At 48.0% G+C, this 12,897-nt stretch overlaps 5 protein-coding genes across 5 annotated transcripts; 2 read left to right on the forward strand and 3 right to left on the reverse strand.

Moving 5' to 3' along the window:
• Positions 1 to 1,336: 1,336 nt before the first annotated feature.
• On the forward strand, positions 1,337 to 2,043 carry N7520_008628 (ribonuclease P subunit p20 family protein; the record flags this gene model as incomplete). The annotated part of the gene is made up of 2 exons (XM_057142562.1): positions 1,337 to 1,409; positions 1,469 to 2,043. The coding sequence occupies 2 exons, from the start codon at positions 1,337 to 1,339 to the stop codon at positions 2,041 to 2,043; spliced, it is 648 nt and encodes a 215-aa protein (XP_056991850.1).
• A 726-nt stretch (positions 2,044 to 2,769) lies between these two features.
• Positions 2,770 to 4,396, reverse strand: N7520_008629 (leucine-rich repeat domain-containing protein; the record flags this gene model as incomplete). Its single annotated transcript, XM_057142563.1, has 2 exons — positions 2,770 to 3,724; positions 3,795 to 4,396. 2 exons carry the CDS (start codon positions 4,394 to 4,396, stop codon positions 2,770 to 2,772), a joined length of 1,557 nt encoding a protein of 518 aa, XP_056991851.1.
• A 1,002-nt stretch (positions 4,397 to 5,398) lies between these two features.
• N7520_008630 (uncharacterized protein) lies at positions 5,399 to 5,737 on the reverse strand (the record flags this gene model as incomplete). The annotated part of the gene is made up of 1 exon (XM_057142564.1): positions 5,399 to 5,737. One exon carries the CDS (start codon positions 5,735 to 5,737, stop codon positions 5,399 to 5,401), a length of 339 nt encoding a protein of 112 aa, XP_056991852.1.
• Positions 5,738 to 8,582: 2,845 nt separating this feature from the next.
• N7520_008631 (MGR2/ROMO1 family protein) lies at positions 8,583 to 9,225 on the reverse strand (the record flags this gene model as incomplete). Its single annotated transcript, XM_057142565.1, has 5 exons — positions 8,583 to 8,706; positions 8,811 to 8,901; positions 8,967 to 8,996; positions 9,064 to 9,090; positions 9,174 to 9,225. The coding sequence occupies 5 exons, from the start codon at positions 9,223 to 9,225 to the stop codon at positions 8,583 to 8,585; spliced, it is 324 nt and encodes a 107-aa protein (XP_056991853.1).
• Positions 9,226 to 10,043: 818 nt separating this feature from the next.
• N7520_008632 (uncharacterized protein) lies at positions 10,044 to 12,358 on the forward strand (the record flags this gene model as incomplete). Its single annotated transcript, XM_057142566.1, has 2 exons — positions 10,044 to 11,156; positions 11,213 to 12,358. The coding sequence occupies 2 exons, from the start codon at positions 10,044 to 10,046 to the stop codon at positions 12,356 to 12,358; spliced, it is 2,259 nt and encodes a 752-aa protein (XP_056991854.1).
• Between the last annotated feature and the right edge of the window lie 539 nt (positions 12,359 to 12,897).

A 12,897-nucleotide genomic window follows, 5' to 3' on the forward strand; every position in this document is an offset into this window, starting at 1 on the left:
AAATCGCGAGTGGGTAACCATAATCGAGTGTATTCGAGCTTCTGGAAGTATTATGCCTCCACTCTTCATTTTCAAGGGAAAAAAGTTTCCAGAGCATCTACGCCCTTATCTTCTTTTAAATCAAGAAGGAGCACGTCTCACTATGAGTGAAAATGGCTGGACTACTAATACAATTGGTTTATGGTGGTTGAAACATCTTTTTATCCCAAATATTGGGCCAAGAGTGGGGAAATATTGCCTACTGGTCCTCGATGGTCATGGGAGTCATTTGACCCCCGAATTTGACCAACTTTGTGAAGAAAACCAAATTATCGCAATCTGTATGCTTCCTCATGCTTCCCACCTTTTACAACCTTTGGATGTGGGCTGTTTTTCGGTTTTGAAGAGGCTTTATGGAGGAGCGGTTTCAACCTTGATGCGGAATGGAGTGAACTCTATTGATAAGGAAGATTTTCTTGAACTTATCGCTGATGCGAGAATTGGTGCTTTTAAGACTTCTACTATACAAAATAGCTTTTCAGCTACTGGATTAGCACCATTTGATGCTAATAAAGTCTTGGAAAAGCTAAATGTGCGCCTGGATTCCCTTCCTCCTCTCGATATTGTCTCACAGCGACCACTCTCTTCCGGCAGTGATAGTGATCCAAATACTCTCTGGACTCTCTCAAAATTCACAAAATCACAATCTCGGATCAAAAAAGGTCTAGAATCTTCTTCTTCAATCCTCTCTTCACCAACAAAAAGAGAGCTTCAGAAGACCTATGATATGACTATCAAAGTGGTCCACCACCATATTTTTCTCCAGAATCGCTGTACCCAATTAGAGGCTACCAACAAGAAACAGACAAAAAAACGAGATACCATACATAAGTTTACTACCCAGAAAGGTATCTTTGGGGGTCTAGAGAGTGGTAAAGATGATGTGGTTTATGAGGATGAAGATAATGGTAAAGATATATATTTGCCGGAGGTATCTACAAGAGCGGTTGTTGAGCCTACTTTACCTTCTATGCCTTCGGTTCGGCGGCATGTGACATGTTCTGGCTGTGGGATAAAAGGTCATACATATCCTGGATGCCCTTCACGTGTTTATTAGCAAAATTTTGAGTTATTTGATGGTTTTAGTGGTAGTTCAAAATTAATGATTTTTCGAAGTTTGGTGGGGTCGCTCGCTCAACCGGGTCGGCGCAACCGGACTTCACGTTAGTTAGTTACGATACTTTGATTATGTAATATTTTGACCCACTTACTGGACCTTGGTGAATACACCGCCTGGCAGAAAATAGTGATAAGATCAGGTCCAGCGCCCACATTCTCAACATCTATCGACCTCAATATGGGTAAAGGACCGTTGGAGCGAAAGCTTCAATTTGAAAAGAAGAACAATGATCTTGTTAAACTACCAAAATGTCAATACTCCGCCGTCAAACCCTGAATCTAGCTTGAAGACTAACCGCGGTACTTGCAGACGCGAAAGTTGAAAAACGTCCTATCCCCCATGCCCCAGTGGCCTCTCCCTATGCAGGCACCTCTGTGCCAAAGATTATCTATGTTTCAACAAATACACCCTTTATGAGCGCCGTGAAGCGCGTCCAGAAACTCCTCCGCCACGCCGAGAAACGCGCGACGGCCAATATCGACCTTGAAGACACACGCAAAACCGAACAGCAGAAGCTTGCGGAACTGGCCAAAGCTGCAGATAAGCGAGAGGAGATTTTCGTCAAGGCCACTGGACGGGCGATCGAGAAGGTCCTAAAGATCGGGAAATGGTTCGAGGAGAAGGGCACAGAGTATGTGGTCCGAGTGAAGACCGGTAGTGTACTTGTGGTGGATGACGTTGTCGAGGACGAAGAAAAGAAGGAGCTGGAAATGCAAAAGCAGCAGCGCCAGTCCAAAGATGAGTCAGCCGAGGACCAGGACCAGGAGCCATCCAAGGCCGCGAAGAAACGAAAGCGTCAAGCTCCTGTGTCTGATGATGCTGAACTTCCTGAGACGCGTACCCGATGGGTCAAAATGGTTGAGGTTGCCGTGAGTCTGAAGTGAGGATTCGAATCAGCAGGCATGGCCATTACCACTGTATTACTATGCCCTGCGACAAGGTTTTCAGAATTACGACCGTCCACACGAAGATTGGGGATTTCAACAGCCTTTCAGAAGCAAAAGCCTTGATTTTATCTCAAAGGTGCTTCGGGGTAAGATCTGCCACCAAAGCTCAAGGTCTTTTCAACACATCTACGGATTGCCCACGCAGCGGAGATACCCAAATGACTCAAGTCGAAACCACCGATTCCAGCTCAGTGAACCTAGCTATCAGCCAGGACACAAGACATGGTCCTCATTCAGTCAAAGGACTTTTTACGGTTCCAATAAAGCCCGTGGGCCTTCAATATTCCGAGCAAATGCTTCCCTGACGGTCAGGGAATATTTCTAGCAACCCTACAAATCAATTAATGAAACATATCCCTATGTGTGGAAATCCATCAAGGGTACCTGAAAATACACTACCCAATTTAACTTAATCACTACGGCTGCAGTACTACGAAGGTGGATTTTTAATCATCTGGATTCGTAGTGTTCCCACCTGGGCAGGGAGGTGCATCATCACCTCACAGAAATGACTTCATAAGAAGAATATTTCCCGATAAAATACATCAACACCAAGTTCCATCAAATCTCCCATCACAGGAAATGACAAATATAAACACCGAATTCTAATAAATACAAACCGAGACAAAGGCTTATAGCAAAGAAAAGAGAATGTACACCCAATCACGGAACACAACCCCAGCTACAACCAAACCGCTTGAACGGCAAAGGACGAAGCTTCTCTTCCGAAGCTCGCGCTCGCTTCATGCCATTTTCATGAGGTGTACAGTCCCACCACTCGAGCCATTCCATCCGAGGGATGATATACTCTTTCTGGCATACAGAGCATTGTTGCCCACCTGCTGCGCGGATCTTCTTCACCTGCTGCATCAATGGGATGACCAGGGCAGGGAAATCTTCTAGCTCTTCGTCGGTGACGTGCTCGAGATCTGGGAGTTTGCATATGGCTCGGAGGGCGACTTCACGCAAAGAGGGGGCGGTGGGGATTTGGGTTGATAATGGTATCATGCTTAAGGCAGTTTCTTCAATTGGACGGCCTTCCATGTCCAGTCGTGTTATTGGCCCTGTGGCTACGTGGATGGTAGTCCAGGCATCGGCTGGAGGGGAGCTCTCGTAAGTATCGAATCGAGGGGTTTCAATAGTATGTTCAGGTTCATCTTTTTCGGATTCGTATTCATCGTAAGTTTGATTCATGGGCTTCTTTTCGGGCTCGCGGTGCCATTTGACAATGGTGGCTTCTTCAATTGACGGGAACGGATTCGGATATGCGGTGAAATGTTTCAGTTCGCCGTGTTTGAGGAGATGTAGGAGCTCCCATGGTAGATAAGTGAGTCTGTTCACGGCCACGTTCAGAACCTCCAATGCCGCCAATTTCTGGACTGTGTAGGGGAGTTCATGAAGTTCGTTATTCCGCACACTGAGGACTTTCAGGCCACTCAGTTCGAATAACTCATTATGGAGTTTGGTCAGGGAATTTCCCGGAAGGTAGATGCTGAGAAAAGGCTGCAGCGAAGAGTAAACATTCTCAGACAAAGGTGCCGCTTCCACAGAGGGAAGCTTGGTCAGATGCTGTAAAGGTCGAAGGAGACCCGTTGGAATATGTCTCAAATTAAAGTTCCTGGACACGATGTCAGCATCAGACCAAAGCAAAACTACCCCGCAGGTTCAGATCAAAGGAACAACCATACCCAAGATCAACGGTATCATTTCCCTTTTCCAAGCAATCATTAACCACAGACCTCGCAAACTGGTGTTCCTGTGACTCCTCCGGTCCCTTCAGTATAGGCAAAGGAAAGATCGGCGGCGCGGCCTTCCCAGTAGGAAGCAGCAATGAGGGACCCTGAGTAGACTTTGAAGTCTTCGGATCAAGCACCGTCTTCAAGAGATCCTCCCCCCAAGGACCATCCTCAGAAGGAAGAAGAGAGTCAGCACCCGACTCATCACTCCCCATCCAAACACCACTATCCACATGGCGCTTCTCCTTAAAATCCGCTCTCTTTCTCTTCGGATCAGCCACTTGCTCCCCCCACCACGTCCCGCGATACCGTCTCTTCCGCCCAGCCCCCGTCATCGGCGCATTATAGTTCTCCAGTCCGGACGCAGGGATGTCATCACTTGAGAACAAAGCCGGGTCACTAGACGGCTGACTGGAGCGATCATCGAAGCGCGATAGTCGGCGTGCTTTGCGAAATGACGACGCAAGCGAGGTGGGGAGATCGCCGGATACAGTTTTGCGCGGTGATCGGTGCCGCATGCGCCGTGGCGGTGGAAGGGGGATCTCGTTGTCCATTGCGAGTGATTTTCGCGGGGCAAACGAGTCGCGCCTCGATTCCCTAGGTTATTTGGTGGACAAGGCGTTGGAGAATTGGGGGATTTGCGACGCGTTGTGGAGCCCGCGGAGTGGATGCGTCAACAACGCGCGACTTAATTATTGGATGCCCCGAGACTAGGACGGCCCTGGGGTCAAAGCTCTTTGGAAAAAAGCTCAAGAACGAATTTAAAGGAGAAAAGTGTGAAAAAAAATAATCTATGAGCAAGATAAGATCAGATCTAACGACTTTGCCCGAAACGGATGCTCACGCGTGGCGCGCACGGCTTTTGAGTTTATCAGTCGACCTCGGAGTCAACGGCAATCAGATCGGAATGTTAGATCGGCATGTTCTTCGTCACGTCAACTCTATACACAATATCGACAGAAAAGTCATATTCGTCACTCAATTCTCGCCCTAATTCCAAGCTTTCAATCATGTCTCAACTGGAGTTGGAAGCGGGCATATGCAGGTACAGGATGAGTGAGTTAGAATTTAGGTATTTATTTTGCAAAAGTATGGAGAAATATATGCGAAAAAAGGGTTTCATTTGGTGATGATGAAATGATTCAAGGTTTGAGCTGGCGTGTTGATGCAGCGAAGTATATCAACTCTGTGTAAAACACGCCCTTGCTGATGTCCCAAAAACAGTACGTCAGGCACAAATATGAACAAGAGAATTGAAAAAAGGGCCCTTAAAACAGGGATAGAAGAAGACATCATCTCGTGTCCAAAAAGTCGTTAAAAGGGGGTATTTGAAGTGCATAAAACCGTTTCCTCTCCGAATGGGGTTCTCCAGTGAACCATGAGCCGTTAATAAAAAGGGTGAAGTGAAGAATCGAAAATAAGATCAAATAGAAGGTAACCCCGGCTCTGCTGGAGATGAACGGCGAGAGTCACCGAGCAGGCACAGGGTCTGACCAATGGAGGTTTGGTAAGGGCCGCTGAGAACATTCTCGGTTGTTTTCAATGCGTATTTGCGATTATAGGGCCGCGCCCATAATCAGCGCAAAGGATCCAGCAACCATAGCGGCCGGGATGCCAGCTGCGACATTGATAGCACCACCAGTGTGGATGGCGGAGGTAGCGGCAGCGGTCTTGGTAGATGAGGCAACAAGAGGTGTCGAGGTCACCTTGGCCATGCTAGAGCTGGGAACGAAGCTGGCACTGGCGCTGACACTGGGGGTGGAAGTGACCGAGTGGACGCGAACCAGCGTCTTCGTGACAGTCAAGGTCGAAGTGGAGGTAGTAGTCACATCTGCGGCAGCGAACTGGGCTGCAGCCAGGCAGAGGAACGAAGTGATAAAAGCCTTGATCTGCATTTTGTTGGAATAGGATTGATATGGACAGAGAAAGTAGTTTCGTATGAGAGAACTGAAGTCGTACACAGCGAGATGTGATTGGTTAGATCAGCGAGTTATTGAGGCAAGTGCGGATTTGAAGGCACGTTATGGTGTAAATTGATTTTGAGCGCAACAAGCGGGACTCAAAAAGAATATACAGGGTAAAGAACGTGGAATAGAGCGCGGCTCAGATGGGGCCAGATGGCATAAACGAGTGACAGTATAAAGAATGACTGGGGTGAATGAGGTCCTGAGGAAGGGAAGGAGTGAAGTATGACAGGGCGCGGTATGTCAGTCTAAATACGAGCCAACCTGGGGAAGGGGGCCATTAGAGCCCTAGAGAACAGTTAGCGCCAAATTAGAATTTTCATTTTATTGTTTTGTCTCTGGATGGACCGACGATCCTATTGGACCAAATCTGGGGCACGCGATTCTGGGATTATCCGAAATTAGGCGGTTCCAAATCGAACGATGGAGCCCAAGCAATCAAAAAAACCCTAACTAACGGACTAGCGTCAGGTACACCAGGGTCTGGATCGGGTTACTCGCACGGACTCCATGCGAGGGATTTGGGATTTCGGGGGGATGGAATTTCATCCTGTCGCATCAGAGGGAAAGTATTGAATACGGTATCACTTGTTGATAATCTCTGATAAGTTTCGGAACAATTTTTGTAAGCGGGCCCAGTGGCTTCAGATCCCAAGGAACCATAGGTTACCAGTTTAATTATCCTTTTGGGCTGGCACTGCGGAGTAGAAGAAAAGTAAGCCGAGGAGTTTCCGACCCCTAACGGATGATGCCATAGGTGTTCTAGCTCTAAGACCCAAGACAGCCGTTGAATGAGTCCCATTTCCGGGCCAACAACAATTGACCCATAGTCACGGAGTCACGGAGTAAATAGAACTAGGGTTTTTTGGGTCATGTTTCTGTAAGCGCTGATCCTGAATTGAGGATTTCTCTGGAAAGTGGGCTGCATCTGCGGCAGCTTGTGTTTTCACGTAGTTAAATTACCTGTGTTACCCCTGGCGTCATGAACGCAGGAACGGATAACACGGATCTCCACGGGATGAATGATCTTGATTCGCTGCTCTGGCTTTGTTCTACACCTCGACGTGGATTGGCCGACCACGGGTTTAGCCGAGATTGGCTGTAAAATTTGTCGCTTTTGCCCTGAATCGGGTGTAACCCGAACTCCTCCACCACGAGGTGGGCTTGTGGGCTTGCTTTTTCCATGTTGTAGAAGTTGGGCTTGGCAAACATCCACCGCGGGAATTGGGGGCTTTCAGGAGCGAGTCATGTGCCTGTTCCTGGCGGGACCCATGGAACCCTTTTCAAGCCTAATCCACCGCTGACGATCGGCTTTTTCACCTTCCCAACACAGCGAGTTAGTGATTTGGATACGCGGATGAAGAAACTCTGGGGGGTTCGAGGCTTTGACTGATCAACCAGTACAGACTTTAGCCCAGGCCCTATTTGGCTTTCAAATCGCGATCTCCCCAAGTGTAGAAAGACGTTCGGACGTTCATCTGTGGGTACACATGTTCTTGGGCTGAGCTCTGTTTGATGTGGCATAACGCGGTTGGGTGAAGTGTGCCCAAGTGTGCTTGTACGTCCACGGGGCCCCAATCAGCTGGCATATGCCGAAGCCCGAGTTGGTAGAAGAAGGTGTCCTCATTTTATCTGCAGGTGTTGGCGATTGGCGGGATCTGCTCGTGGACACCGCCTTTTCCAGATTCTTCATGCAAACAACAGGACCTTGAAGGACTAGGTAGAAAACAACATTTGTAAATTTGAACATACTACAAATGGAATTCACTAAACAATGATTCCCAATGGATTTGAAGCACTGGAGCCATGGAAGCCTTGGAGTTTATATAAAGATTAAGTACAGACGGACTGATCGGTGGAGATGTATGTATGTGCCAGAGGTCTGTTTAGAGACATATATTTCAACGTTCGACCTTCAAATATTGTACTGTTCAACATTCCATGCTGGCTTCCAGCATCAATTGATTGATGATCACGTTAACCCTATGCCCGCAATCTTTATACATATAGAATTTACATACGTATCCATGGAATCAAGTTAGGGATGTTCTTCCACGTACATATACATATGTACACTACACTTGGACTGTAGTACATACCTTGTGTATGTGGATATGTAAGAAGGTACATTATTGATAGATTTTCTAAACACATATTTAGATTTCGGACTGAAAATTGTAAACGATTATATTTACGTTCACACATGTAGTGTTAACACTCTACAGTTAAAAAGATGGTGGAACAACAATATACCGGACTATACCTCGGTTGATGTGGAGTTTGCTAACACAGTCTTGGAAATTGACAACGTTGATCTCGAATGACATCAGACCACTATGCGATTACAATATACGGAACACATTGATAATGACCAGCAAAAAAATGTTTATGAATTAAACGTGAATGGCGTATATATTATCCTGATTGACGTATTGCGAGATCCATGAACTATAGCCTCATGAGGTGATATCTCCACAGCACCATGTCTCAGGAAAAACAGCAAGAATACCATTGCAACAACGCCTGGGTTGCTGGTATCCACCAAATAAGGTAGTATACCCCAGACGTGACCGGTACCTAGTATTTACATGAAGCTGGATAGCTTTTGGACATCCAACCTGGCCTGATTTCTCCAGAACCCCACATTCTCCAGATCTTGCTCCTTTCAGTTTATCGAAACCGCTCAAATAAACTGCTCATATCGTACAAAATACATCCCCTTCGATTTGTTCGTGTCGCATGTCTCTCTGACATCCCGGGTGGGGCAAAGGCCAGTTTATTGGCGCATCGAGCGCAGCGGGGTCTGGCGAGGAAGGATCATCGGGGGTCCTTGGGCACGGAGCCAGAGGTCGTTACGGGGTCCCTCGGAACGGATCACGCTACCGATGGACATGAACAGACTGGAGAAGGATAGGATCAGTATGAGTTGTACATAACCGAGGACAGCCGAAGCCCAGCAACAAAGCAATAATATCAGTGCGAGAGAAGTAGTATCAATACGTACCCAAAAGTCGCACCGGAACCCAGCATGTACTTGCCCAGAGTACGCATAACTCCGTTGGGACCAGCGCCGTACTGGAAGATGGCCACAGTTCCTGGACCATGTTAGCTTTCTAAGTAGCTCCACATATGCCATCTATTAGATTCAAATCAAACGTACCACCAATGAAGCCCATAATACCACCGACAGCTAAATAACCAGACTCGGATTAGTTGAAGATCTGCGGGAGATAGCTGAGCCTGAGATGGTCACATACTGGAACCCATCATGGCACCCATTTTCACTATATACCAAGTCAGCTCACATGTATTAACAATGTATATCCACTTCATTGCAGTATAATCGGCGTGGTGAATGTTGACATACTCTTGTCGAAGGTCGAGGGACCGGCTGCGGGAGGACCAGCAACAACAGGCATTTTGATGTACGGAGTCAGAGGGCTGAGAGAGTAGGATATAAGGCAATAGAGGGGAGACAGCTCAAGCTGAACAAAGCCAATAGTATTATAATAATGCGCTTCGAGTAAACGTATCTCGCAAGGGATTTGGGAGCTTTTTCAAACGAATCGCATCACTTTCACTTCCGTCTCCGCTTTGATCACGTGATCAAATGGGTGCCACACGTGCAGTACACGTGACTCTAATGCCTGGGGCGTCAACGGTGGGAAGGGGAGCAGGAGATCATGATCCTCCATTCCCGTGGAGTTGTTCCTTATGGCCTGCCAACTTGTTTGATTTCCTCATTTCAACCCCGCAGTAAGGGCAGCCTTTAAGCCCGTGGCAAGGCGGAAGTCCCGTCCAGTGTTTTCCCCCATTGTCTTGGGGTAGTGAGACACCCGGTCGCTGCTCACTTTTCGGCAAGACCTCACACGCCTCCCTAGTCTGGAGCACTGACTGTTTTGCCCCCAACTACCATTAAATCTACGTGAAACATCTTGAATAGGTAAGCCTGATACTGTTTACATTTGATAAGGGCAGTGGGTGACTCGAGTCGCTAGAAGGTCTGGAGGCAGCCAATAAATTGTTGGAATGAATCGAGACGCTAACGCGACCGTCGTGAGCTAGCCGGCCAGACAAAAAACAAAGCCATACACGCGCAATCAAATAAGCCGATAGAAACATACTCATCTTCTTTTATCGAACCTCTCCCACCAACTGCAACGGGCATCCGATACGCGCGATCGCCACTTTCCTCCCACATTCTACTGTGCTGAACTACTCCCCGGTGTCGTTCTCCATGACTGCCGTGGTGTCTGCTCCTAGTGTGCAATCGGGCTCTCGCTTGGGATGGTACAGTACTGGTAACGGAGGAGAAGGAGCTCTGTCTTCCGTGGACGACGAAGTATCCCGGATGTTTATGCAACGGAAGTCGGTTCAGCGCTCAAACTCCTCATCCTCTCTGGGGTCGACAACCTCCACGACTACGGTGATCACAACCCAAGATCCTAATGCTGGTCAAGGTTCCGCCAGTGAAGGTACTTGGTCATCGAAAAAGAAACCCGCAAGAAGTCCTTGGCCCAACGTCAAGTCAGAACCAGTAGCGGGCGTTACCAACGCACGATCTCAGGCAGTCCCTGCATTCCTATCAGGGCCAACTGCATCATCTACAATGTCCGCCATTCACCAACCACAATCTATTGTTCCTTCACAACACATGCTCCAATCCTCACAACAGAATGGCGTTCGACAGCAGGTCAACGTGCCCGCAGAACCGCCAGCCATCCTGGGGTTGATCCCAATGAATGGCACTTTCGAAAAGAAGCAAATCAATGTCCCCTTCTACCCCGAAGTTCTTCGGATTGGCCGTCAGACCAATGCGAAGACTGTACCAACTCCAATCAATGGATTTTTCGATTCCAAGGTTCTCTCTCGGCAACATGCGGAGATCTGGGCAGATAAGACTGGCAAAATTTGGATTCGCGATGTGAAATCATCCAACGGCACTTTTGTGAACGGCGTTCGTCTATCTCAGGAGAACCGGGAATCAGAGCCGCATGAATTGCGTGAGAATGATACTTTGGAATTGGGAATCGATATTGTCAGCGAGGACCAGAGCAGCATTGTTCATCATAAAGTCTCAGCCAAAGTCGAGCACGCTGGTCTCTATGGCTCGGCGCCAAACATTCTGGATCTTAACTTTGGAGATCTGGACCCAGCTTCCGGTGGTGGTCTTCTTCCATCCCCATTGAGCCAACCACTCTCACACCTACGAGGAAGATCCGGCAGCAATGTGAGCAATCGCAGTGCCCAGAGCGCTGCTAGTAGCCAACTGAATGCCATGCATCAGCAAAGGCAGATGAACTACTGGAACTCGCCCATTTCTGTTGAGCAAGTCGTCAAGAGACTTACCGTACGAATTCCCTGTCTCTGCTTTTATACTTACGACTCGCTAACAATTTCCTCTAGGGCGAATTAAAGCAAGCCAAACAGCAGGCCACGGATCTACGCCAGACTGACGAGTTCCTGACCGCTATAATGAAGCCAGGCTACGCCGAGAAAGAGAAAGCTAGCAAGCCGTCATCTTTTGAAAGCAATGGACCTCGTCAATTAAACGGACGCCCCAAAATGCCTCGCGTCGACTCTTTCTCCCGATTCTCAGATCCCCCCGCCCCTCCCCCTCAGCAACCACTGCCCGAGAAACCGGACGCTCTATCACGAAGTGCTTCGGATGCCTTCTCACCCTTGAAGCGCAGTGATACCGAGAAAACAAAGCCAGCTACAAGTTCTCCTGTTTCGCGGGACTCGAGCCAGATCTTGAACCTTATTGAGGCGCTTTCATCCGCGAAGCGAGAAATTGATACCCAAGGTGCCCGTGTTAAGGAACTTGAGACTCTTGTTCTTCAAGAAAGAGCTGCTCGCGAATCAGCAGAAGAAAAGGTCAAGAATTTAGAGATGCAGTTCACGCAACAAATCAATGGAGCAATCCAATCCGAAGATAGTCCTGCTGAACAAGAGTTGGATGCCAATCACAAGCACAACGACTCCGAAAAACCCAATGGCTCAGTTTTGCCATCTGAGTCATCTTCCGCTCCTGCAGACTTGTCAGAGCCTCCCGCCAGCGTGGACACTACAAAGCTTGAGCATCGGTTGGAAAGCATGATGCAAGAAATGGAGGAGATGAGGAAGCAGATGGCTTCGTTCAAGGATCGTGCAGAGAAAGCCGAGGTGGAAAATGACCAGTCCCGTACGTCTTTGGCGGAGATGATTGAGACACTGCGCCGGGAACGTGCCGAGAAGGCTCTCACTACAACCCCTGCCTCAAAGTCGGATTCCCAAGGTCATGACCAGTCAAAGACTGCTGCCGGCCCGGCGCCCCCGATCGAGAATGGCTCAGTGGACCCCGATAAGAATGGTGGTTCGCCAGTGAAGCACTTGGATTCACCCTCTGCAGAGAGCAAAGAGATGGGTGCCGCCGCTACCGCTATGGCAACAGAGTGGCGCCGACGCCAATTATTGCATGACTCAAGTCCTTATGCGTCCATGTTTGGTGTTGTCCTGCTTGGAGTTGGCATCATGGCCTATCTCAACGGGTGGCAAAAGCTGGATAAATGATAATACGCTCTGGGTATTTCGTTTGCACTTTTTGACACATTAACGATTGTCTTTCCCCGAAAAGTCGGCGCTCTGGAGCATCCTAGCATGATTATTTCTCCTGACGACTTGATTCCCCTGTATTCCTGAGCCTAGCCTGCTGCCGTGCAGCGCCTAGTTGCTTGATTCCTTTTGGGGCTCGGCGTTGGTTTCCTGGTCATATTGCATACGTTGCATACTCTTGACATTCTCTCTTGTTTTTTGGTCTCATGGTAATTAGCCTTATTTTAGTTCGCGTCAATCATGACCCTTGACGACGGATGTCCTGATCCTTCAACCTTGTTTGACGTTTTCCTTCTCTTTTCTTTGATATGCCCCCTGTGCTTCTACTCAATGTCTCATCAGCCTAGCCCATACAGTCTTTTGCCTCTCATTTTTGTCTGTTAATTATGAGCCTTTGTCCTAGGACCTTGGCAACTATCTTCTTTTATCTGTACATGATGGAATAACTAGGGAGATTTTCACAATCCTTTCACTGTAAACTTGGAACCGTGAAACGT

The sequence above is a fragment of the Penicillium odoratum genome (assembly GCF_028828045.1).
Source record: "Penicillium odoratum strain IBT 22623 chromosome Unknown utg000006l_segment0_segment0, whole genome shotgun sequence".
NCBI lineage: Eukaryota > Fungi > Ascomycota > Eurotiomycetes > Eurotiales > Aspergillaceae > Penicillium > Penicillium odoratum.